General features: G+C 41.2%; 1 protein-coding gene across 6 annotated transcripts in view; it reads left to right on the plus strand.

Annotated features, from left to right (window-relative positions):
* ltbp3 (latent transforming growth factor beta binding protein 3) overlaps nt 1-23,524 on the plus strand; it is a 38,678-nt gene extending 15,154 nt beyond the window's left edge. Inside the window, exons 4-29 of one of the 6 annotated variants that reach the window (XM_078266141.1) lie at nt 75-180; nt 2,372-2,458; nt 2,633-2,749; nt 2,866-3,021; nt 6,465-6,572; nt 6,703-6,716; nt 6,797-6,866; nt 7,071-7,184; nt 8,035-8,160; nt 9,471-9,602; nt 9,696-9,824; nt 9,992-10,111; nt 14,133-14,255; nt 14,411-14,533; nt 14,754-14,873; nt 15,330-15,458; nt 16,184-16,354; nt 16,611-16,691; nt 16,881-17,009; nt 17,141-17,278; nt 17,378-17,518; nt 19,849-19,977; nt 21,671-21,832; nt 21,932-22,021; nt 22,141-22,269; nt 22,407-23,524. In XM_078266141.1, coding sequence (XP_078122267.1) covers nt 75-180; nt 2,372-2,458; nt 2,633-2,749; nt 2,866-3,021; nt 6,465-6,572; nt 6,703-6,716; nt 6,797-6,866; nt 7,071-7,184; nt 8,035-8,160; nt 9,471-9,602; nt 9,696-9,824; nt 9,992-10,111; nt 14,133-14,255; nt 14,411-14,533; nt 14,754-14,873; nt 15,330-15,458; nt 16,184-16,354; nt 16,611-16,691; nt 16,881-17,009; nt 17,141-17,278; nt 17,378-17,518; nt 19,849-19,977; nt 21,671-21,832; nt 21,932-22,021; nt 22,141-22,269; nt 22,407-22,558 — 3,096 coding nt within the window. In that variant the 3' untranslated portion in view covers nt 22,559-23,524. Of the gene's footprint in view, nt 1-74; nt 181-2,371; nt 2,459-2,632; nt 2,750-2,865; nt 3,022-6,464; nt 6,573-6,702; nt 6,717-6,796; nt 6,867-7,070; nt 7,185-8,031; nt 8,161-9,470; nt 9,603-9,695; nt 9,825-9,991; nt 10,112-14,132; nt 14,256-14,410; nt 14,534-14,753; nt 14,874-15,329; nt 15,459-16,183; nt 16,355-16,610; nt 16,692-16,880; nt 17,010-17,140; nt 17,279-17,377; nt 17,519-19,848; nt 19,978-21,670; nt 21,833-21,931; nt 22,022-22,140; nt 22,270-22,406 lie in introns of all 6 variants that reach the window. The other 5 variants (XM_078266140.1, XM_078266142.1, XM_078266144.1 and 2 more) reach the window with 5 other exon arrangements.
* Nucleotides 23,525-24,432: the final 908 nt, after the last annotated feature.

Consider the following 24,432-nt stretch of genomic DNA (forward strand, 5'->3'; position numbering starts at 1 on the left):
CAGTGATGGACAATCCTGGAAGATTTTGTTTTGTCATTTCCACAGATAACACTTTTCTGTCTCGTCTGCTTTAGTGCAACAGCACCCCGCTTCCTGTTCTGACCAATCAGGAGGATTGCTGTGGCAGTGTGGGGAATTCATGGGGACAAAACAAGTGTTATCAGTGCCCCAAACTACCAAGTGAGTTACAGTGTGCTTCAAGAAATCGTTTTGCTTTGAATTTTCATCTTACTTCAATTTCAAGCTGCTCTGATTCACTTGTTTCAACTTTGTAGATGTCATCCACTATTTGTTTACTCTTTAATGTAGTCTTTCTATTCAGTGCAGCAAATTGTTTTCTTAAAGTAGTCCATGGTATATTTTGATCTGATCTACATCTTGTGTGTTCCTGGCAATAAATTATTGTTTATTGAGCCAAAAATGTCAAGCATTCCCTACAATTTATCCCTTTCACTTTATGAAATTATGGCCCTGGATTAAAACTTCAAACTTCCATAAAAATGTGTACATGAAAGTTAGTGGTGAGGTGGGGTAGGGAGTGTGTTAACGGTTGGTAAGGAGAAAACGGAAGAAATTACAGGAATTACACACAGACTGTGAGACAGAAAAAGAGAATGTGGAAAATAACCCTCTACTTAAGCATGTTCCTATGGGCCTGCCCAGTGCAGGACTGTCATCACATTGCTGGAGATTGAATTTCAAGAAAATCTTGGCTACTCACGTTTTTCCACTCCGCTATTATTCCGTCTCTCAGTTCTGACTCAGACAATGCAGCCTTTCACAAAACCTGATACAGTGCGTCTGGTTAGTCTTCAGACAACTGGATTCCTGCCCAGAGTGGTGTCTGTTTTGTGACATTCATATCCATTTATAAGCTCTTTGTTTTTTTTCTGAAAATGGCAAAAGTGAGATGTGATCTTTCCCCTCTTTTCATTGTGTTTTAAAAATGTTTGTGTGAGTGCAGTCTTCCCACAGCTCTCTAATAAAACTGCCTTACATGTTTGTACTCCCTCATGGAAAGATGAACATTCTTCTGTGTTAGAGGTTCAAGGCGCATTTAGGGTAAGAACAAGAATAATGCATTGTGAGTTCAAACCTCATGAAAGACTTTTCTATTCTGTGATGAGCTGCACTTCATCAAATGCCCTCATAAAAGAACATTAGAAATCATTAGAAAAGAACAACAAAGGCAAAGAAAAAAGAAAAGAAAATCTTAGTTTGTCATATCATCATAAAATTGGGCCAAAATGTTAAAGGGGTAATTTAACATTTTGGGAAACATGATACATTGCTTTCTGGGAGGAGAATTAAATGTGAATACCACTCTCATATCTGTACAGCAAATATGAAACCAGCAGCCTTATCACAGCCAGACTAGCTGTTTTCCCTGTTTCCAGTCTTTATGCTAAGCTAAGCTGACTGCCTGCTGGCTGTAGCCTTATATTTAACAGGCAGGTATGAGAGTGGTATCAGTGTTCTCATCTAACTCTCTGCCAGCAAGCAAATAAGTGTACTTCTCGAAATGTCAAACTTTTGCTTGTCAAAGTTGGCTACAGTAGCTTCTACACAGCATCATCGCCATAAATACAACTGCCTCAATAATGTGACTGTGTGTAACGAAGCTTAGTATGTTTATCTATGTTTTAGACTAATTAATACACATATTAAATGAATAGTTTGACATTTTAGGAAAAACGGTATTTACTTGCTTTCTTGCTGGAAACCAAAACTTGTCATTTTTAGATTTTGTTTACATACAGATAAATAATACAACGTGTTAATTAGTCAGATTTAGAAGCAACAAATGGGGAATCACAAAAACATTCACACCTCAGAAAGTCCTTCCTCAAAGGCTTTCATGGTGATACAGTCAATTGTACACATTAACAGTGACGGAAGTAGACGGACGTAGTTGTGTGAAGAATTTAAACAAAGTGCTTGAGAGAGAGGTTCAAACCTTGCTGACTTTTACACCTCTGCACACCTAGCACTATGGCTGTGTAAAGTGGATGTTGTTGTTGAATTGTCTGTTTTTTAGAAAATTACAAAAACTGTCAGTTGTACCTCCAGGGTTATTCAGGAAAACATCATGTGGGTGCTTAAATATAACCTAAACATCCTGAAAAGCTTCCTGACTTCATCATTTCCAGATATTATAGAAGTTGGTTTTGGAAATTCTTCACTTTTCACAGGCTGAATACTTACAAGAGCTGAAATTCAAAGTGTTCCATTCAAACTATTTTAGTAAGCAAATTATTGGGTAGAGCTTTTACAGTTTTTACCCACAGCCCTTCTCATTCCAGAAACAATATTTCACTCAAGCTTTACTTACCTTTCCCTCTGTGCTTTGCCATGTCTTCTCCTCCCTCAGATGCATCAGTCAAGCATACCATTGTGGAAGACTACGGCTCTACATGTCCGCAAGGCTATAAAAGATTCAACAGCACTCACTGTCAAGGTAACACGGGCAGGATGTAACTTATAACCAGTACATACTGTAGCTCAGTTTGGGAGTTGTTTCAGTTTAATGTACTTATTAAAGCTACAGTTCTTGTGTGATAAAGCAATATCATACTTTTCAGTATATCAAAATACCCTTTTCATTTTTACACACCACCTTCCAACCTTGAAGATATCAACGAGTGCTCCATGCAGGGCGTCTGTCAGAATGGAGACTGCCTGAACACACTGGGCAGCTTCAAATGTTCCTGCAAGGCCGGTTTGGTGTTGGACAGGAATCGATGTGTTGGTGAGTGAGAGGTCTCTCTGGGTCTTCTGCTTTTACTGAATATCAACTTGAGTGGCATAATATTTTAATTCCATAATGGGATTTCCTAAATAAAACCCTGTTGTCTCCTCTGTCAGAGTCTCCTGCTGAGCAGGCTCAGTGCTTCCGGATAGCGTCCGAGGCGAGGGGCTGCGAGCACGCACTGCCCACCCACCTCACCCAGGAGATGTGCTGCTGCACGGTGGGCAAAGCCTGGGGCCACAACTGTGAAAGATGTCCTCAGGTGGGCACAGGTGAGTGGATGGAGACGGAGAGAAGCAGTTGCATTTGCAGGCAGAGAAAATATAGAAATATTAAATATAAACAGGTTACCAAACTGGCTGAATTTATAAGAAATTAATACCGACTCAGTTTCTGACCCTGCATATACATGGCAAGCAACTAAAGAATTTTATATAGAGATTTTACATGCTCCTTTGCAGTCAATTTGAAGAGGAAAAGACAGACAAGGATAGCGAAGTTGGAAGAACCCTGTAAATCGTTAGAGCAATCTCTTAACACTTGTTTTTCTTAATCTACACAAACTCTTCTAGACACAAGTCGAAAAGAGCTGAATGATCTGCTAAGAAGGAGAGCTGAGTTCATAATGCACAGAGTAAGGCAAAATTACTATTTTAACAGCTGTAAACCAAGCAAATTGCTTGCTCTGAAATTAAAACAAAGCGAATCCAGAGCTACTATCAACAGCATCCGCACAGACCGAGGTATCTCAACAAATCCTAAGGATATCAGCGCCACTTTTCAATCCTTTTACTCAAAGTTCTTGACCCAGAAGAGGCAGAAGAACTGGGTCAACCGATAACCTTAGAGGAACTTAAATTAGCATTAAAAATAGTTAAAAAAGGAAAAACACCGGGGTTGGCTGGAATTCCATCAGAACTTCTTCTACAGTATTTTGACATATTAGGACCTACCATTTTACAAGCTTTAACTTCAGCCATAGAGAAGGGTACTTTCCACCAACAAACCAACATCGCACTGATTTCCGTTATGCCAAAGAAGGGTAAAGATCCTACGGATTGCTTAAATTACAGGCCCATCAGGCCCATGCTATTTGCAATCTCTCTTGAACCGTTAGCCCAAGCCATAAGGCAAAATAAAATTTGTAATATCCATATTAAATCCAGTAGCAGCTCAGAATCATTATTTGCAGACAATATTTTGTTGTACATTGCTGATCTTGAGGACTCTATTCCAAAAATTCTTAAGATTTTCAACGAATTTGGCTCAATCTCCGGCTATAAAATTTACTGGAATAAATCTTCTTTTATTGAACAACAGGCATGTGGCATCAACCATTAGTGTAACAATACCAACCCAAAGCAAAATTACGTATTTGGGCGTCACCATACACGCATCCCTACAGCGAGTTGTCCAGGACAACTATGAAACTATATTAAATAGTGTTCAAAGGGATCTGGCCAATTGGTCTGCTCTGCTGGCATCACTACGCTCCAGGATTGCTGTTGTTAAAATGAACATAGTTCCTCGTGTGAATTTCTTAAGTACAATGATCCCCTTACCCCCACCGAAACATTTCTGGAAGAAACTTGATACCTTAATTCGGCAATATATTTGGAATAATAAACAACCTAGGCTAAAATACTCTACCATGCAACGTACCTCAAACACGGGAGGCTTGGCCCTCCCCAACCTTAAAGTGTATCACAGAGCCTTTCAGCTACGGGCCCTCAGAGTGTGGATGGACCCCTCATCTACAGTCCCATGGAGAGAAATAGAGCAAAACCTCACTGGAAGACTGCAAGACCTTGCCTTTGCACGTGTGTCCAAAAATGTGTATGCTAGCATATGGCCATATTATCAGCAACACATTGACTCACTTTAAACAGGTGGATGAGCAATTATGCTACACCAATAAGTGGCATCTGGACACCCCAATTTGGCACAATACACAGTTAATGTCTGGTAACAAACCCTTGCTTGTAAGCAGCGGAGTGACAGAGGCATTTATACTGTAAACCAGCTATTCAATGAGAAAGTTTTGTTGAGTTTTGAAGACCTAAGAGCCAGTTTTGAGGTCCCAGGACATCCTTCTTCTTGTATCTGCGTTTAAGAACAGCCCTAAAATGTTATGGAGTGCCATGGGGGAACAGTCTTGAGCCGCACCCGGTTTGTTGATTTTCCTGTGAGAGGATTAGCGTCCAAGATCTATGCTAAACTGATGCAAGTCTCCATAGGAGAACTCCCAATAGCAAGGAAATGGGAGCGAGAGCTGAGCCCTGAGGGGAACGCAATTAATTGGGAGACAGTTTGGGACATAATTTTCCATTGTTCCAAGAACCCAAGTCACCTGCAGATCCACTTCAACATATGTCATAGGACATACTGGACTCCTCAGAAGAGATACGTCTCTAAAGTCATTCCCACTCCCTATTGCACGTTCTGTCAACCTGAACAAACTGGAACTTTCCTGCACATGGTCTGGGAGTGTGAACCGGTGCATGAGTCAACATCAATAATATCTGATGTGATAGGATGTCGAATCCCTACTGACCCGGTTGTTTTGTTACTTAATGACGACTCTAAATTACACCTGCTTGGGAGACAGAAGAAAGTTTGGATAGCTGACTCAACCACAACCAAGAAAATGATAGCTCAACGCTGGCTCCCCCCACTCGCTTTGTATAAAACAGTGATGGGCGTATTTTCTAGACATAGTTATGCTTGAGCTCTCTACAGCAAGGATTAACAAAGCCAAATCATCGACTATAGATCTATGGAAAAACGCAGCAGCACAAGTATCAGCCTAACGATCGAGAGTGACTAGGCAAGGTGTGATTTCTGTTTTTGTTTTTGCTTATTTGTTTGTTTTTGCTTTCCTCGAGACCGTGAAATGTGTCGGGTGGGAGAGGGTTTTTGTTCTTGTTCAATTGTGTTTGTCTGTTCTGTATGTTCAAAAATATAAAAAATAATAAAAAAATTGATCTAAAAAAAATATATATATATATATAAACAAATTGCCGTTCAGTGATAGGCTGGGACGTTATCTGTCAAACACATTTTATGAACACAATTATTAACTTTCATTCTTTACTGCTTGTTAATGTAGATTTTCTGTTCTTACTGATTTAAAATGTACAGTTCATAGTAATCTCATCCATGTGTGGCTTAATCTTAATTAACTATTTTATCAGAATACTCATTCATTTTGATATATTGTGTTGATTACTCAGTAAGTTATTACGCAGCTCAAGTTCTTGTTAATGCTCATCAGAAGAGTTTCTCACTCTTCTTGTCTGATGGCACTTTATTAAACTTGAAAACTGGAGATGTAATAGATAAGATATTGAGATATTAATACAAGGAATGTAACAAATCTTGCATCTTATTATGTTACTTATGATGTCGGAGGTTTATTCTTGTTTCTGTATTGGATTAATAGTGAATGTGCACTGGTACAGAGCAATACATCTAGTTTGAGCTCTCAATACACTTTATACTTAATATCTGTATTTGTCTACACTGCCATACAGTTTAATAACAAAGTGGAAGTGGTTGGATGTCAGGGACATTTTTTATACAATTGAGGTTGCGTCAGATTACAGGAATGTAATTTAAAAAAGAGCGAATTAACAAAAAGCTGGAATAGTGATATTCTAAAAAAGTGAAATAAAGTAACCGTAAAATGAATTCCCTCTCTCCATGTGGGGCTCAGTGGCCTTCAGTAAGATCTGCCCTGCTGGGAAAGGATACTTTCTCCAAAATATAAGAGAGACAGTGGCCTTCCCTCCCATCATCTTCCCCCGCAAGCCTGACAAGGAGGGTAAGTGCTCGAATATGCTTTTACTCTAGCCAGGAGTCCTCAAACATTTCTAACATTTCTACTTGTGAGTGCTTTGTAAGGATCATGTCAATTCACACTTGTAATGTCCCTCTATCTATTTTCCTTTCAGAACCTAAGCAGCCGGTAAGACATTATTTCTGTTTTTAATAATTCATTAATTTAAAATGTTTGCTGTTGTGAAATTGACTATCTCTTTCAATCAGGAGAGGCCTCCAGAGATGGTGACTGCTGCACAGCCGTCTCCCACCACCACCAGCAGTCCTCGTGTGCCTGGTAAACTCACCTCAAACCCCACATTCATACTCCATAACTCTAGTGATAGAACATGTTGAAACGGAAGAGAAAATGTATTTGTTACTGATACCTAATGTACTTTGACGGCCTGCAACAACAACTAGCGTAAATAAATGTTCCCCATGTGTGGTGAAGACAAATATATCAGGACTAAAGTTCAACATGTCATATTTCCTCCTAAAGTCTGTCCACTTCATCTCTCTTCTGCTGGATCCACAGTTGTTAAACCCACCCCTCCAACAATCATCCGATTGACCCCAGGCAATGACCCCTTCGAAACACAGACAAAAGTCTTGCGTGAGTTCCCTGCAAACCGACTCCAACATCTATTCTGCTTTCACCTTATAGAGAGTTACTTCTGTAAAGGCTGGTTCATGTTTCATGCAAAACTGGAAAACCCAGCTCTCCACATTCCCCAGTAAGAGAAGATATTGTGGTGAGCTTTGGGTCCATCACTCACAAATGACATGTTGACTTTCTCCGTGTAATAAACATAATTTATGACGACACGCAAAATACTTATTTAGACCCTGAGGCAATCCCTGTTGATAGAAGTAGATGCGTGCTTCTTTAATGCTTAACTGACGATTTTGGACACTTTGCATGTCGTGTGCGTTTAACCATGATGCATGAACCAGCCTCAAGGCTATGTTCACACTCTTTGTGTTTTATGGAAGCAAGTGTTGCCATAACTACATTCCGTGCTGGTATTAAAAAGCAGGTTATGTGAGACACTTTCCATAACAAGAAACAAAAATTCCTGAAGGAGTGTTGGATATTTTTGGGATGTTGGATATCTCCTTCTACTACTACATCTGTGAAACTGTGTTTATTTATGATTTTTAGAAATCCAATAAAGCAGCTTCACTCTGTCTTTCTGAATGACACTTGTCATTGGCTTTGATATTAAAAAGCTAGAGGCTTTTTAAAAACTTGAATAGTGTGAACATGACCAAAGATATAGGGATTTAGGTACGACATGGGCTTCACATATAATATATATACACACATACATCTATATATATATATATATATATATATATATATATATATATATATATATATATGCATATATAGACATAAAATATATATATATATATATATATATGCATGTATATATGATGCCTGTGTTCCCTCCTTGAAGCAGAGACAGATGAATGCAGTCTAAGCAGGAACATTTGTGGTCACGGAGAGTGTGAAAACAGCCTGAATGGCCACATCTGTCACTGTCACCTTGGCTACCATCTCAATCCGCTGAGGAACATCTGTGAGGGTAAGAGACAATGGTAGAGACTGTGGCTGGAGGAGGGGGTGATGGACAGCAACGAGAAATGTCTTATCAAGTTTCTTGTGCATGGGTGTCCCCTGGCAAGCAAACATTTCCCTCTCACAGATAGATATACAATTGATAGGAAGGAGGAAAACTTACCCATCCATGAATTTTAAGCAGTGGCTCTCATCCTATCTACTGGGTAATATACATGGGTACTGTCTTAAGATCAGCATCATTAAAAACAGTAACGTCAGCTCTTAGATGTTGTCACTCTGTGTTGGTTGTTTTCTGAATCCAAATTGGATAGCAAGAATGATAAATGAAAAGATTTAAACCTGATCCTTATCCTGCCTTTTATGTCTTGAGGCCAATTGACCTGTGAAATTATAACTAGAAAGATAATTACTGCTCCTATTGGTCCGCACAATTAATGCATACATCATAATATTTACAGAAATTATTTTGGCTTCCACAATGCGATGTTAAAGCTTTTCATTTAGCTTTAAATTCAAGTATTTCCTATTCAACTATATTTTTGTTTACCTTTGGTAAAGGGGCACTCCACTGATCCTACATCAAGGTCAGTTTACTCGTCATGAGGAGTACGACTAGCCAGTTGTATAATGTATTTTGTGGCTCTGAAAGGAGCTTTCCAAAGTTGAAGTTGAGAAAATATTTTGGCTTGGTCTCAGAGATAAAAAAAAATTGTAACAAAAAGTCTGCATCACAGACTGGGGGTGAGGAGTTACTAATGAAATATGCTATTGAGTTGCATCATGGGAAATGTAGGATCCAGCGTTGTAAGAACTTGTACCTGTACTTTGGACTAAAATTCAGGATAAAATGTAATCTGCTGCTTTAGTTTGTATGGTTTTTAGCTGTACCCCTTACATTTCATTTTAAGAGCATTTCAATTTTATTTAAAGATTTGCGTATGTTTTTTTATTAAAAAATTAAGTAAAATATTTTTGCTAAAACAGTTAACCTAGTTTCTCTGACAATTTCTATTTGATTGGTTAATAATAATGTCCCTACGAGCCAGAAATAGAGTTACATTGATTACGCTGCTTCTTGTTGGATTTGTAAGATTAGCTGTGTAGTTTCTGTGTAGTATTTGAATGGAGTTGCAGTAGCAAGAGGCAGTTCATCTACTACATGAGACATTAACTATCACTGAAGGAATGATGTTGGGATAGGTGGTGAAAAACATTCCTGGAATCAGAGCACTGTTTCCTCTGCACTCTATGACCCTCTGTAATATTCAACACTGTTTCCGTCATGTGTAGTCATTGTCATTCTCTCCTGTTCAGATGATAATGAATGTGACTCGGAACCGTGTGGCTACGGCAGAGGCATTTGCGTCAACATAGAAGGAGGTTACAAATGCCTCTGTCGTCAGGGCTATAAACACATGGTGCAGCATGGGAGACTCAAGTGCGTAGGTAAGTTAGGTTGAGTGATTTCAATGTTAAAAAGTTTTTTTGTCCTAGAAGTTATCAGATCCTGCATTGGCTCTATCCTTTTCTGTTTTACAGATGTGAATGAGTGCTCTAAGCAGGACATCTGTGGTGTCGGAGGCCAGTGTATGAACCTGCCTGGTTCTTATAAATGTGAATGTCACAGCGGCTTTAGGAGCAAGTCACACCGTCACCCAACATGTGAAGGTACAAAGACACTGATTATTGTGACAGTATAGATATTAGTGCACAGGCTCTCCAATGACAAAACACTAATTACGTAAGTATGTGTGTGTCACTATAACATGCCTGCGTCTGTGCTCTGCGTGTGTTTTTCAAGTCATCTGTAAGTAATTTCCTCTCACTTTTTCCAGACATTAATGAGTGTTTGAACCCCGACACTTGTCCCAATGAGCAATGTGAGAACACACCAGGCAAATATGAGTGTGTGCCTTGCTTGCCTGGTTACGAGGCCCGCAATGGCAACTGTTATGGTGAGTACAATAATTATTTGACCATTATTATCATGCTAAAAAAAATAAAATAAAAAAAAAATAAAACTTGCTCCTTCAGTGAAAGGTGTTTGCAGCTATGTCATTCCCATTTGTGTTATCTAACTGGTAATGTGCAAAATATTGAGTTTTGGACAACATTTCACAGCAATTCACCTACATTTATGCAGCAGCAGTGAGACAAGAAGCCATATATACCCATTAGTACACAGAAGTTTAATTCAGTCAGTTTACCAGTATTGTGCATAACCTGAGCCAACAGTGTATTGGGCATTATTACAGCAAAACATCTAAATATTACACATTTGAATAAATTGTCCTCCACTACTTTAATAGTTTCAGATAGGTTCAATAGGTTCAATCCCCAGACCCGCAGGCTAAAATCTGGGTGTGAAAACCACAGTGAAACCACCACTGAAGTGCCCTTGAGCAAGGCCTTTAACCCCAATTGCTCCAGTAGAGCTGCTCAGTGGCCAGGTTCTACTGGACAGATTCCAGGTATGAATGAATGTGACAGGTTGCAAATGAGAAAATTGTTCTCAACTGACTTACCTGGATAAATAAAGGTTTTAAATAAAGTCAGAAGCAGAGTATGAGGGAGTACTAGCAGCTAGGCGAGCATTATAAAGTGACGCACGTTTGTCACGGAAGTAAAGGCTGGACTACAATAGAGCTGTTTGGAGCAGTTTGTAAACAGTGTTTTCTCTGGAAGATGGTAAGTCCCTTTGGGGTGGACTTTGGGCTTTTTCACTTTGTAAACCTATAACGAGGTAGAGATGGAGTGACCCTGCCCGGAGGAAGCCCGGGGCCCCCGTCTGGAGCCAGGCCCAGATGGAGGGCTCGTCAGCGAGCGTCTGGTGGCCGGGTTTGCCACGGAGCCCGGTCGGGCACAGCCCGAAAAAGCTACGTGGCACCTATCTCTCCATCCCATGGGCCCACCACCTGTGGGAGGAACCGCTGGGGTCGGGTGCGCTGCCATATGGGTGGCAGTGAAGGTCAGGGGCCTCGACGGACCAGACCTGGGCAGCAGACGCTGGCTCTGGGGACGTGGAATGTCACCTCTCTGTGGGGGAAGGAGCCGGAACTTGTGCGGGAGGTAGAGCGCTACCGGTTAGATCTGGTGGGGCTTACCTCTACGCACAGTCTCGGTTCTGGAACCATACTCCTGGATAGGGGTTGGACTCTTTTCTTCTCCGGAGTTGCACAGGGTGTGAGGCGCCGAGCGGGTGTGGGGATACTCACAAGCCCCCGGCTGAGCGCCACTACGTTGGAGTTTAACCCGGTGGACGAGAGGGTCGCCTCCCTACGCCTACGGGTTGTGGGGGGGGGAAACTCTGACTATTGTTTGTGCATATGCACCAAACAAGAGTTCGGAGTATTCGGCCTTCTTGGAGACCTTGAGTGGAGTCCTGCATGGGGCTCCAGTCGGGGACTCCATAGTTCTGCTGGGGGACTTCAACGCGCACGTGGGCAATGATGGAGAAACATGAAGAGGCGTGATTGGGAGGAACGGCCTCCCTGATCTAAACCAGAGTGGTTGTTTGTTGTGGGACTTCTGTGCCAGTCATGGATTGTCTATAACGAAAACCATGTTCGAACATAGGGATGTTCATAAGTGTACTTGGTACCAGAGCACCCTAGGCCAAAGGTCAATGATCGATTTTATAATCGTTTCATCTGATCTGAGGCCGTATGTTTTGGACACTCGGGTGAAGAGAGGGGCGGAGCTGTCAACCGATCACCATCTGGTGGTGAGTTGGGTCAAGGGGTGGGGGAAGACTCTAGACAGACCTGGTAAGCCCAAACGGGTAGTGCGAACGTCTGGAGGAGGCCCCTGTCCGACAGACTTTCAACTCACACCTCCGGCGGAGCTTTTTGTGCATGCCTGTGGAGGCTGGGGGCATTGAACCCGAGTGGACAATGTTCAAAGTTTCCATTGCTGAAGCTGCGGTGAGGAGCTGTGGTCTTAGGCCTCAAGGGGCAGTAACCCACGAACACCGTGGTGGACACCGGTGGTCAGGGAAGCCGTCCGACTGAAGAAGGAGTCTTTCCGGGATATGTTATCCCAGAGGACTCCGGAGGCAGTTGCAATGTACCGAAGGGCCCGAAGGGCTGCAGCCTCTACCGTGAAAGAGGCAAAGCAGCGGGTGTGGGAGAAGTTCGGAGAAGACATGGAGAAGGACTTTCGGTCGGCACCAAGGTGCTTCTGGAAAACCGTTCGCCACCTCAGGAGGGGGAAGCAGGGAACCATCCAAGCTGTGTACAGTAAGGATGGGATGCTGTTGACCTCAACTGAGGAGGTAATAGGGCAGTGGAAGGAGCACTTTGAGGAACTCCTAAATCTGACTAATACGCCCTCTATGGTAGAGGCAGAGCTGGAGGATGATGGGGGATTGTCGTCAATTTCCCTGGTGGAGGTTGCTGAGGTAGTTAAACAACTCCACAGTGGCAAAGCCCCAGGAATTGATGAGATCCGTCCAGAAATGCTTAAGGCTCTGGGTGTGGAGGGGTTGTCTTGGTTGACACGCCTCTTCAACATTGCGTGGAAGTCTGGGACGGTGCCTAAGGAGTGGCAGACCGGGGTGGTGGGTGCCAATTACAGGGGTATCACACTTCTCAGCCTCCCCGGTAAAGTCTACTCCAAGGTGCTGGAAAGGAGGATTCGGTCGATAGTCAAACCTCAGGTTGAAGAGGAACAATGCGGATTCCGTCCTGGTCGTGGAACAACGGACCAGATCTTTACTCTCGCAAGGATCCTGGAGGGAGCCTGGGAGTATGCCCAACCGGTCTATATGTGTTTTGTGGATCTGGAGAAGGCATATGTCTGGGTGCCCCGGGAGATACTGTGGGAGGTGCTGCTGGAGTACGGGGTGAGGGGGTCCCTTCTCAGGGCCATCCAATCTCTGTACGACCAAAGCGAGAGCTGTGTCCGGGTTCTCGGCAGTAAGTCAGACTCGTTTCAGGTGAGAGTTGGCCTCCGCCAGGGCTGCGCTTTGTCACCAATCCTGTTTGTAGTATTTATGGACAGGATATCGAGGCGTAGTCGGGGTGGAGAGGGGTTGCAGTTCGGTGGGCTGGGGATCTCATCGCTGCTTTTTGCAGATGATGTGGTCCTGATGGCATCATCGGCCTGTGACCTTCAGCACTCTCTGGATCGGTTCGCAGCCGAGTGTGAAGCGGCTGGGATGAGGATCAGCACCTCTAAATCGGAGGCCATGGTTCTCAGCAGGAAACCGATGGAGTGCCTTCTCCAGGTAGGGAATGAGTCCTTACCCCAAGTGAAGGAGTTCAAGTACCTTGAGGTCTTGTTCGCGAGTGAGGGGACAATGGAGCGGGAGATTGGTTGGAGAATCGGCACAGCGGGTGTGGTATTACATTCAATTTATCGCACCATTGTGACAAAAAGAGAGCTGAGCCAGAAGGCAGGGAAGACCCAGGACTAGGTGGAGGGATTATATCTCCAACCTGGCCTGGGAACGCCTCGGGATCCCCCAGTCGGAGCTGGTTAATGTGGCTCGGGAAAGGGAAGTTTGGGGTCCCCTGCTGGAGCTGCTACCCCTGCGACCCGACCCCGGATAAGTGGACGAAGATGGATGGATGGATGGATGGAACCTATAACATGCACAAAAAAGATATATAACACAATAAAGGAAAGTGAAAAAGCTAAAAAGCATAATATAAGCACTTTAAAGCAGTTTTTTAGCCCACTATATGTGGAAACGACACACCACAGTAGCAAAGCGGATATAAAGTAGTAGTATTGTAATTATGTAAAATATATTAGTATGAAAAATATCATGGAAATTATGGAATCAATTCAATATTGTGAATCTGTACTAGAGTAATGATACTAAAAAATTTAATCAGGCCTTGTTAAAACCAACCTGTCAAAATGAGTCAATAATGTGCAGCTGATTTCAGCTAATAAAAAAAAGTTGCTACAAACATATTATTGAATCACTGTAATTTACCTTCCTTTTATGTCTCCAACATGTTTCACCAGACATTAATGAGTGTCAGAAGCCTGGCATCTGTCCTAACGGGCGCTGTGAGAACCTCTCTGGTACTTACCGCTGCCTGTGCAACGAGGGCTTCCTCCCATCTTCAGACAGCAAAGGTTGCCGTGGTGAGTAATGCTTACCTAACCTTTACATGACATAGACTAAGTTGCTCATTATGCAGTTGAGTGACTTAATGGCCGCTTGGTGCTAAAGGTGTAATGAGGAATTCTCAATCATTAAACAAGTTGCGTTTCACATGTTTTTCTTTCCTCCCAAACAGACATTGATGAGTGTGAGGACGTCAGGCTGTGTGCTTATGGCCACTGCATCAACACAGAAGGCTCCTTCCAGTGCCAGTGCTACCCGGGATACCAGCGCACACAGGAAGGCAGCCATTGCGAAGGCATGAATTATTCAACAAACCGTGTATTTTAATACTGTTCACGTGGAACTGATATGCAATTATTTATCACCCGAAACTCATTTTACTGATAAAAACAATCAGCGCTGGACTGTCCAAATAAAGTGTGACTGAGTCCAGATTGGTTTTGACCAGTTCATTAATTCTGCTCACCACATGCTTTCACCACATTCCAACATTGTTTTTATTTCCTTCCCTTCAGATATCAATGAGTGTGAGAGGCCATCGAACTGTCAGAGGGGCCGCTGTATCAACAGTATGGGCTCATACCACTGCGAGTGCCAGAAGGGCTACACACTGGTGGGAGGCAGGAGGTGCCAAGGTCAGTCTATTCAATACTTTATGGTCAGACCTTTATCAGAAAACAGGATGCTGTCTGTCTTTTTGCTAGTAACTAGTAACAAAATGATATGCAGGAGAGGGTAAGCCTAATTGCAGTCTAAACCTTTGTTTTATTTACAGTATCTTTATTGTTTAAATCTTTATCTTTACCTTATAATTATCATTGTCTTTGCGTTATCACTGACAGGTGTAATTTACACATCTCACAAAAAGTGAGGAATTGCATTGTGGGTAAAAAGTCATGTACATGTTATGGACACTGCATTTGCCAATATTTAAAATGTCTGAGCAAATATATCAGTGAGCAAATGTTTTTTTACTTTACTTTAAAAATTAAAGCTGTTGGAAAAAAAGAACAAAATCAATTTGTTTGCAACTCAGATGGTGTTTGGATTGAAACAAATACTCAGAGCAGCATGTGTGATTTCCCTTTCAGACATAGACGAATGTGCCGCAGACAGAAGTCTCTGCCAGCCCTTCGGCTCTTGTGAGAACAGACCAGGCTCGTATGTGTGTGCCTGCAATCACGGTTTTGTCCTCTCAGAGGACAAACACAGCTGTGAGGGTAAGCCTGCTCTGATTCCTCCTGCTTGACTGTAGACCCACATTTATCCCAGAGCTTAAACCAGGCCTGAACATTTGATCCCTGTCTGTCCCAAACCCAAAACATTTTAGTTTAAACCAATTGCAGGGCCTGAAAGCCAAACAATTATAAGTATTGGTATATATTACCAAATCCTATTTTTATATGAACCAAGTCACAAACTTAAAGGTACTCTAAGCGATGTCACACATTTTTTAGGCTACATTTTTTGTCACATACAGCAAACATCTCCTCACTATCCACTAGCTGCCTGTCCCCTGAACACACTGTAAAAAAACGCGGTCTCTGTAGACAGCCCAGGCTCCACAGACCGCAACAAAAACAAACAGCGCCAACCTGCACCACGAAACATAACAAATAGTGTTCCAGCCAATAACCGACAAGAAGGATTTGGTTTAGCATTAGCACGTAGGCTACTTCCACAATGCGCATTCATGACTGTTTCAGGAAGCACGGAAGGGAGGGGGAGGGGATGAGGAGGAGGGAGGGGCGGGCTAGCCTCCGTTTTGTTTGACAATACTTTGAACGTCAACAAGAAGTAACGTCACCCAACATCGCTTAGAGCACCTTTTAACTAAAATTCGAAACAAGGTCAGTTTGGCAAGCCCATTTGAGGTCCAGTCCAGTCACTGGATTTGCACACCAAAACCTGTGTTTCCTAACATTCACCATGTTTGCTCCTGCAGCAGTTCGAGTGCTGACGGATGAGAAGAAGGAATGCTACTTGAACCTCGATGACACTGTGTTCTGCGACAGCGTTCTGGCCACCAACGTCACCAAGCAAGAGTGCTGCTGCTCCATTGGAGTGGGATGGGGAGATCACTGTGAGATCTATCCCTGTCCTGTCTCCCAATCAGGTACATTTACAGTCCAGTGCACTGTGCATAATGCAAGTAAATACACATTCAACAACGTTATGGGTGGGTTTGTAGCTCAGTGTGTTCAATATGTTACTAACAAGGGTTTGGACAACAATTGTAGTTAATATTAAAAAGTAATTCACTAAGCTAAATGCATCTGGGTAAATGTGTTTAACCAAAAAGTAAATGTGTCATTATGTCATATTCTGTATCTACTTTATATATTAAACTCTGCCTGTTCCTCTCCACCCAGCCGAGTTCCACTTCCTGTGTCCAAATGGGCAAGGCCTCTACTATGATGAAGGACTCCTGTACAGCCTGCCTGTCTACCATGGTAGATTTAATACAATATTGGGTCACAATTTTCACATACACCAGGGCTACACAGTGATAAGATATTCCTGCATTTTTACTAAAATTATGAAAAATATAATAAATAATTTTGTACTTTGGTCTACTGTAACTTTATGGGAAGACCGGCAGTCGTTTCCTGAGAAGACACGTTTTCCTTCCTTGTCTGCAGATATCGACGAGTGTTCTTTGTTCGCTGATGAAATCTGCAAGAAGGGTCGCTGTGAGAACACACAGCCAGGCTACGAGTGCTACTGTCAACAGGGCTTCTACTATGACGGCAACCTTCTTGAGTGCATTGGTAAGTGCTTAGATACACACTATAAAATGACACATAAAAAAACCATTTGTAAAAATGCTGTAAAAACTTTGTTTTCTAGATGCTTCATTTCAGATGAATGTGGTTCTTTATGGTTGCATGTTCTCCCTCAGATGTGAACGAATGCCACGACGAGTCTCTGTGCACTAATGGTCACTGCGTCAACACCGAGGGGTCGTTCTTCTGCAACTGTAACCGGCCCTGGACACCAGACTCCAACAAGAAGAAGTGTGTGATAGCAACAGTTGCAGGTGAGTAAATAATATCTTCCCCCGGTGACCATTGACAGACATTTATCTAGCTACTGGAGGAATTATCTTGAGATTTGAGTCAACCTTTCTGTTCTACAGATGTGAATGAGTGTGAGGACCCAGTCAACTGTAAGAATGGCCACTGTGTGGACACTCCAGGGTCGTATTACTGCATCTGCTCTCCGCCCTGGACCCTGGCCACCGACCGTAACAGTTGTGTGACTCCTGAGGAGCAGGCTGGTGAGTGCAGACCTTGTGCAGTGGGCAACAGCAGTTTATTCTGGAAAAAGCAAAACAAACAAAAATCATGGTGTTGGCTGTCTGCGCTTTTGGGAGGCAGTGCATGTGAGACAAAACTGATTGATGTGCCAAGTTGAGAAAAGGAGGTGAAGGAATCTGCTAACCTTTTTGTAGTTGCCATTGTACAAAACAGAGGCCAGAATAGACATCAAGCTGTTTTTTAAATGTTTTCATCACGTTTTAAGTGGTTGAAGATTGAGATCTCACTTTATCACTTTGAGTCTGTAATTGACATTGTTAAGGGGGTACATTACAGAGGGACAACTGTGAAATTACATACAGTACAGTGATGGCAGGAAGATGATAGAAGAAGTATTATAGAGTCATCCTGAGCTAATCCACACAAACCGCATCTCCATACATGTATTCATACATATATCCATGTTCATTTTGTACATGTGACTATCAGGTGATGTGTTGTTTGTTTATGCAGCTCAGTGCTCATATTTGTTTAAGCTGTAATAAACATATGGATTTCTTAAATGGCGACTTTGTTCCAAATCACATATCAGGGGTTTTGTGATGTTTGCTGGCCAAGCACCATGTTGGGAAAAAAGGAGTAGTCGTTGTAGTTGTTCCATAAAACCTGAAGCCAATGCTATTGTGTTGTACTGATAAATAGGATCTGAACTTATCACTGCCTGATACCGAGTCAAATCAGATACCAGACAGGCCAGGTTGACCCAGTCATTGAGTTAGGCTTGCTGTATAAATCTGCTGAAGAATTCTGTCTTTAACTTGGAGTTTAAACGTTGTCCTCCTCATGGCCACAGGTTAGGGACATGCAGTTAAATTGCCCCCTGTTTAAAGAAAGGAACCATTCTTGTAGAAGCAAATGCAGTTCCCTTCACAGGCAGAATAGGAAATGTGTTTGCTTTCTTGCTGTTAAGTTAAACTTTTTTTTTTACAGTTAGGTGTGTCTTTGTCAACTCTTGTGTGTCATCTTTATGGACACAACTGAGCTAAGGACCGTAAAGCTCTGGTTTAGTGACAGTGAGGTGCCATTGCTGTTATTTGCAAATGATGTCATCCAAGCTGCTGCATCTTGACATTGAAAGGAGCCACTTGAAATGGTCTCAGCACCCCAGAAAGCCTGCTTTTGTTAGTATTCAGACATGACTGAAATGGAAGAGATGCAAACGTAAAAAAGCTGTGGGATAATATCTCTCATCTGACCTGTTAGTCCAGGATAATTCTTGAGAAAACAAAGCATGGATGCTCTAGTTTCCTTGTTACCACTACAACCACGACATGAATAAATGACTAGTAAAATGGAAGGGTGGATGGACACTGACGAGCTTAACGCCAATTTACGTGGACACATTCTTTTGCCATTGACCTCTTATTTTTAGAAAGCATTTGGCCTACCTGAAAATTGACTATGCAATCATCACAAAGTATTGTGTGTACTGTGTGTCTACTCTGTGTTTAAACTGAAAAATGAGCGACTCTAGTCTAATGAGTGAATATGGCTTGTCCTGGATTTAAAACCGTTAAAACCCAGTAGATTTTGAACATGCCTTCTAAATGCGTACTAGACCCTCATTCTTCAGGTTTCAGTCTAGTGACATCATATTTGGTTTTATTCAAGCTTCAAGAAAAAAAATAGACACAGAGAACAAAGTAAAGATTAGAAACTTGCATACATCGCGGTATCATTTTCTCTGCAAACTGCCCGCAAACATCATAGCAGATAAGAGATTCTTAAGTTGAAGTGTTGCTGGAACCAAGCTTCCTGTTTTAACCTGCAGCCTTTTTGCAGATATCGCAGTGTGGTTGCATGTTAACTAGATACCAATTGCAGTGGTATGCATGACTAAAGCTCATTTTGTCATAAGCAGAACCTTGCATGCAACATTTATGGTAGAAACGTAAACAGAAAGCAAACAGGACATACGGGGGGTGGACACAATAACAGTACCCACTGTACAGTACATTGTTATCTAAAGCAATACAATATCACTGCAATGAATGCTGCAGCTTATAATGTTCAGTTTTTTGTTGAGAAAATGTGTCAGATGTGTCAAAGTTGATTTTAACTCTGCGACTTGTTAAAGATGAAAGTTGAATCAACATATTTTGTTACTCTCGGGAAAAACTGAAGATTGTGCAGTAAACGTCACAAAAGGATTATTTATTGCAGGATTATTGTACTGAATTTCATGATGTAGCACAAGTTTTTTAAATTATTGTGTCCACCACCTACAGACTAAGAGCTGGCCCCAAGCAGATGTTCATACTGTAACCAGTGCCTGTGGTGCCCTTTGCAGATGTGAATGAGTGCCAGGACCCCTCGTACTGTAAGAATGGGAGGTGTGAGAACACGCCCGGCTCCTTTCACTGTTTTTGCGACCCTCCCCTCACCTTCAGTGCAGCGCTGAAACAGTGCGTCTATGACGGTGGGTAAAATCAGCGTTGGCTCACCTGAGCATGACCGATCAAAATGAGTTTTGGCTTACCTCGACATCTGCCGCTCATGTTGCTCTTTGTAATTCCTCCCAATTTGTGTCCCATCTGGCCTGTACTGGCTTTATGTTTCCCCTCTTACCAACTTTGCAAAGACAGTTTCCCATTCTTTGGAAAGATACCACTTTGTGTAGCTATTAAAAATACAAATCGAATGTACGCATTTATGCACACAAAGCGATATCTGAGCATGTTCAGTGTGAGAAAAAGTGATTACTTTTAACATTTACTCTGCATGTCTATTTTCACAAAAAAAAATAAAAAAATTGTGTCTGTGCTATTATAGATGATAAACTTGTTCTAAAAAGTAGAGAAAAGACAGACTCAGCGTTTGAAAACTGCTCATTTAGTAGAAAATACTTTAAGTTCACTAGTCATCATTTTGCATGTAAGATATGTGATTCACAGTACTTAAATGTTTTTTCGACTGCCATTTTAGTAATGAATGTCTTTATTATGGTTGGTTTAACATCTGTAATTAACGCTTCAGGACTGTTTAAGTGTAACACATTGTATCCAGCAGACCAAAAAATGACATTGAACGCCATTATACTCTATCTTCACAATTACAGAAGACAAGGAAGCATAATGAACCACAATCAAGGAGCTGTAGCAATAAGCTGTTTGCCTAATGAGAGTAAAGCATATCTTCATCATCAATGCAAAACACGCAGCCACTTAAACACACAGCCATTAATCTTCCACTCATTGATACGTGCTTGGGATCTTTTTTTTTCAGCATCATTCGTAGACATGACATTGTTTTTATGAGTTTGGTTACTTTAACAATTGTAGATTTTATTAGTTGTAAGCGTGAATGAATAATTAATCTATTAAAGCGCATTAGCTTCCATGTGCCATGACCACATCGCCATACTGTCCAAACAATATATAGTAAGTTTAGTAAGGCTTTTCTTTTGCTGTATGTATTACTTACAGAGGTGATATGCTGTATGACATAGCTAGCTAAAAAAGTGGCTACAGTAGGCTATACCCACTGTATTATGGGGCGGACTAATTTCTGCACTTTGGCTTATACATGCTTGGATAGGCTCCTGACCTCCGTTAACCCCTCAACCATAATAAGCGTGTATAGAGAATAAATGGATGGGTACTTTTTTGTGCACTTATTTGCAACTTCACTCTGATTTGTAAATATCTTTTCACTGAAGCATCTTCAAGTGGCTCTAATAATAAATGTTACATTTATTGAGACATTCTAACATCCATCATCTTTAAGTAGGTTGTGGCTGTCACAATGTGAACTGATGTTTTTCCTACTAGCTATATACTGTATATGTTTTGAGGCTTCATTATGGCTTTACACATGCTAAATACTCTTGAAATGACATTTAATCCTTAAAGTTACAAATGTAGATATATTATGATTTGGATTGACATCTTCCACTGACTTGCATAACACTGTTTTACTTAGAAAACCTGATATTAATCTTAGAGCTCAAAAACTGGCTGAATGCGGCTTCCTGTACTTAAACTATGTACTGTAACACAAACAGAAAGAACTTTCATGTAAATCTGATAGTGCCTGCATTCTTACATGTTACCTTACATTTGTTAAACTACAGTTAACATTTCATGTTTGTTTTTTTATCCTTTTTTACCCAGATCGCACTGCTGCCCACAAGGATGTGTGTTTCCTGCAGGTTGACGAGGGCTTGATCTGCAGCGAGCCCAGGAACGGCATGGTGGTGACCTACTCCGAGTGCTGCTGTCACTACGGTCGTGGCTGGGGGCCTGAGTGTAACACCTGTCCACCCAGAAACTCAGGTGAGCTAACTGAAGACCCAACTGGCCACTCAGCTGTGACTGCCGACTACCGCTTTTCCTTTCTTTTGAGCTAAAAAGACATTTATTCCTTGTATTTAGAGATGTTTAGTCGTCTGTGTGAGATGCATCTGGAGACAGAGTCTGATGGGGAGCAGGATTTCCTGGCAGCTTTCGCCAACTACAACCCAGGTAAAACTATACATCATCTTTGTCAATATCCTATCATATGTCAGAAAACTCTCATCTATTTGCCCCCAACCAACCCTTATTTACTTCCCACATTTCCCCTGCCTGTTTGTCTGTGAAAGGTGACAGTTCAGAGGAGGATTCAGACGAATGCAGCTGTGTAAATGGTCGCTGTGTTCGCTCCTACCTGGGCACCATGTGTGAATGTAACACAGGCTTTAGGCTGGACCACTCCCGTACCCGCTGTATAGGTTTGCACTTGCTAGTCTTACAAAAATAAGTTTTTATTTAATAATTACTGTTTGCATTTTAAGGAATATACAGTAGCTAATAAAGGAATATCCACCGACTAATATGTTGATTTAGTAACTTTGTATTTTGTTTTCAGACATTGATGAGTGTGCAGAACCAGGAGCTCGTGTCAGTCCATGCAAGAACGCTCGCTGTGTGAACACTGCTGGCTCATACAAGTGCTTCTGCAAACACGGCTTTGTGGCCACACGCAGGCCAAACACATGTGTCCGACGCAGAACTCGATAACCTCTGTTCTTCAGTCTGTGTATCCCTATATATAGTGTGCAATATACACACAACCATCCTGCACATGCTGCACACACACTTCTGTCTCACAGTACAAAAGTGGGACCGTGTGTCGGCAATGAACCCAAAAACATGAGTTCTCATTCTCATCAGGAGCCAAATCATAGCAATGGCTCATATGAAATGTACAAAACATATCATTGTCAGCTCCTCTTTCACTCCCCATTTCACATTTAAAGAAAAACTCAATACAGACAAGAAATATGTTTATTTGTTTGTTTGTTCGTTAAACATTTTGGTAATTGTTGTTTTTTAAACTGTTTTTGTTAAGTTTAAATTGTGCTTTGTGTGATTTATTTTTTCATTGATCTCCCTGTTGCATTGATCTCTTATTGTTATTATATTTGAATATTAGAGCTAAAGCCACCTCTTGTTTTAATACCGAAATGTGTTTCAAAGATCTGTCTCATATTCCTGTTGTCTACTTCAGCCCATTCAATACTTGCATACTATACGAATGCCATTAGAATATTTATATGTTATAGTATACCCTTTTACATTCCCGTTTAAATCCACATTCTTTCATGTTTAATTCTTAATTGAAGTCATCTGATATTGTATTTTCTAACCACACATTGTTGATTTTGTGTTATTGTACAGTTTGTCCGATGTATCAACAGCTTCTGTAAGAATGATCCCTCTCCTACCCCTGTTTATTTGTTGATGTAAAATATGAGAAACCTGAAGTTTTTGTATAATTTGACATGTGCACCTAAGTGATTTTAAGCTAGGAAAAAAAGACCATGCACTTAGTAATAAATATAGTGGGAATAGTTGCTAAATGTAGCTTATTTCCTGGAAAACCAAAAAAAGTTTGACATCTATTGTCATGATTGCTGCATCAAAGTATTACCAAAGATGCTGTTAAGATAAGAAGAATTTGATTAAAAAAAGATGTCAACCAGTCATGCATTTGTTTTTCTTGTGTTTGAGGGTGTCAAATTGCAAAAAATCTAAAAAACAATTCAGATTTCACATATAGTCAGTTTGAGTAGTATGGGGGACTGCACTGTGGCTGGTTCAGTGTTGCCTTTCAAGCATGCCTAGAAAGCAAATAAACCTAGCATATGGCAGCTTTACTTCTGTACTCTTTTGCTTGTTACTTCAATGTACAAATCTGTAACATTCATTAACTGCAATAACATAACACATTTGGTTGTTTGCGTGCTGTCTTGATAGGACATTTGTATTGCTCCTTCACATACATCCTTCAGCATTGCACTGGTGTTTTGAAGCAGATATTTTACAGCATAAAGTTGTTTTTATTTAAGGATTCAGTTATCACGATTAAGTATCAAGTATTAAAAAGATGGGAAATCTGCTGTTTCTTCAGTGCTGCAACTTGTTATTTCTGGATGTAGTTGTGCTATTAGTCCTTCCAAATTGTTGATGTAACCTCTTTAGAGCCCACAGCTAAACTGTGATTCTCTTGAATCTGAAATCTTGATACTGTTCTCTAAGGTGTCTATGATCACCATGTCTAACTAACTAAGTTATCCCATCACAGACAAACAAGTCTCAAGACAATATGCTGTTATACTGTAGATACGATAAGGAAAGAACACCATTAGTTATGGTAAGTTGTCCATGAAAGCTGAAGTTATCTTTATTGGCCCTAAATTGATTTTATATTCTCTACTATCCAATTTATTTTGTTTTCCAACATTTATTTACATATATATGTACATAGTGTGATTTAATGAATGTATTCTTTCCCACACAATTCATTTTGCATGTAAAAAAAAAACAGATATTACCATTTTTTAAAATGGGGCAAAAATTAACCACAAGATCTTCCACCAGAGGGAGCTGCT

Source organism: Sander vitreus, chromosome 13 (assembly GCF_031162955.1).
Source record: "Sander vitreus isolate 19-12246 chromosome 13, sanVit1, whole genome shotgun sequence".
Classification (NCBI taxonomy): domain Eukaryota; kingdom Metazoa; phylum Chordata; class Actinopteri; order Perciformes; family Percidae; genus Sander; species Sander vitreus.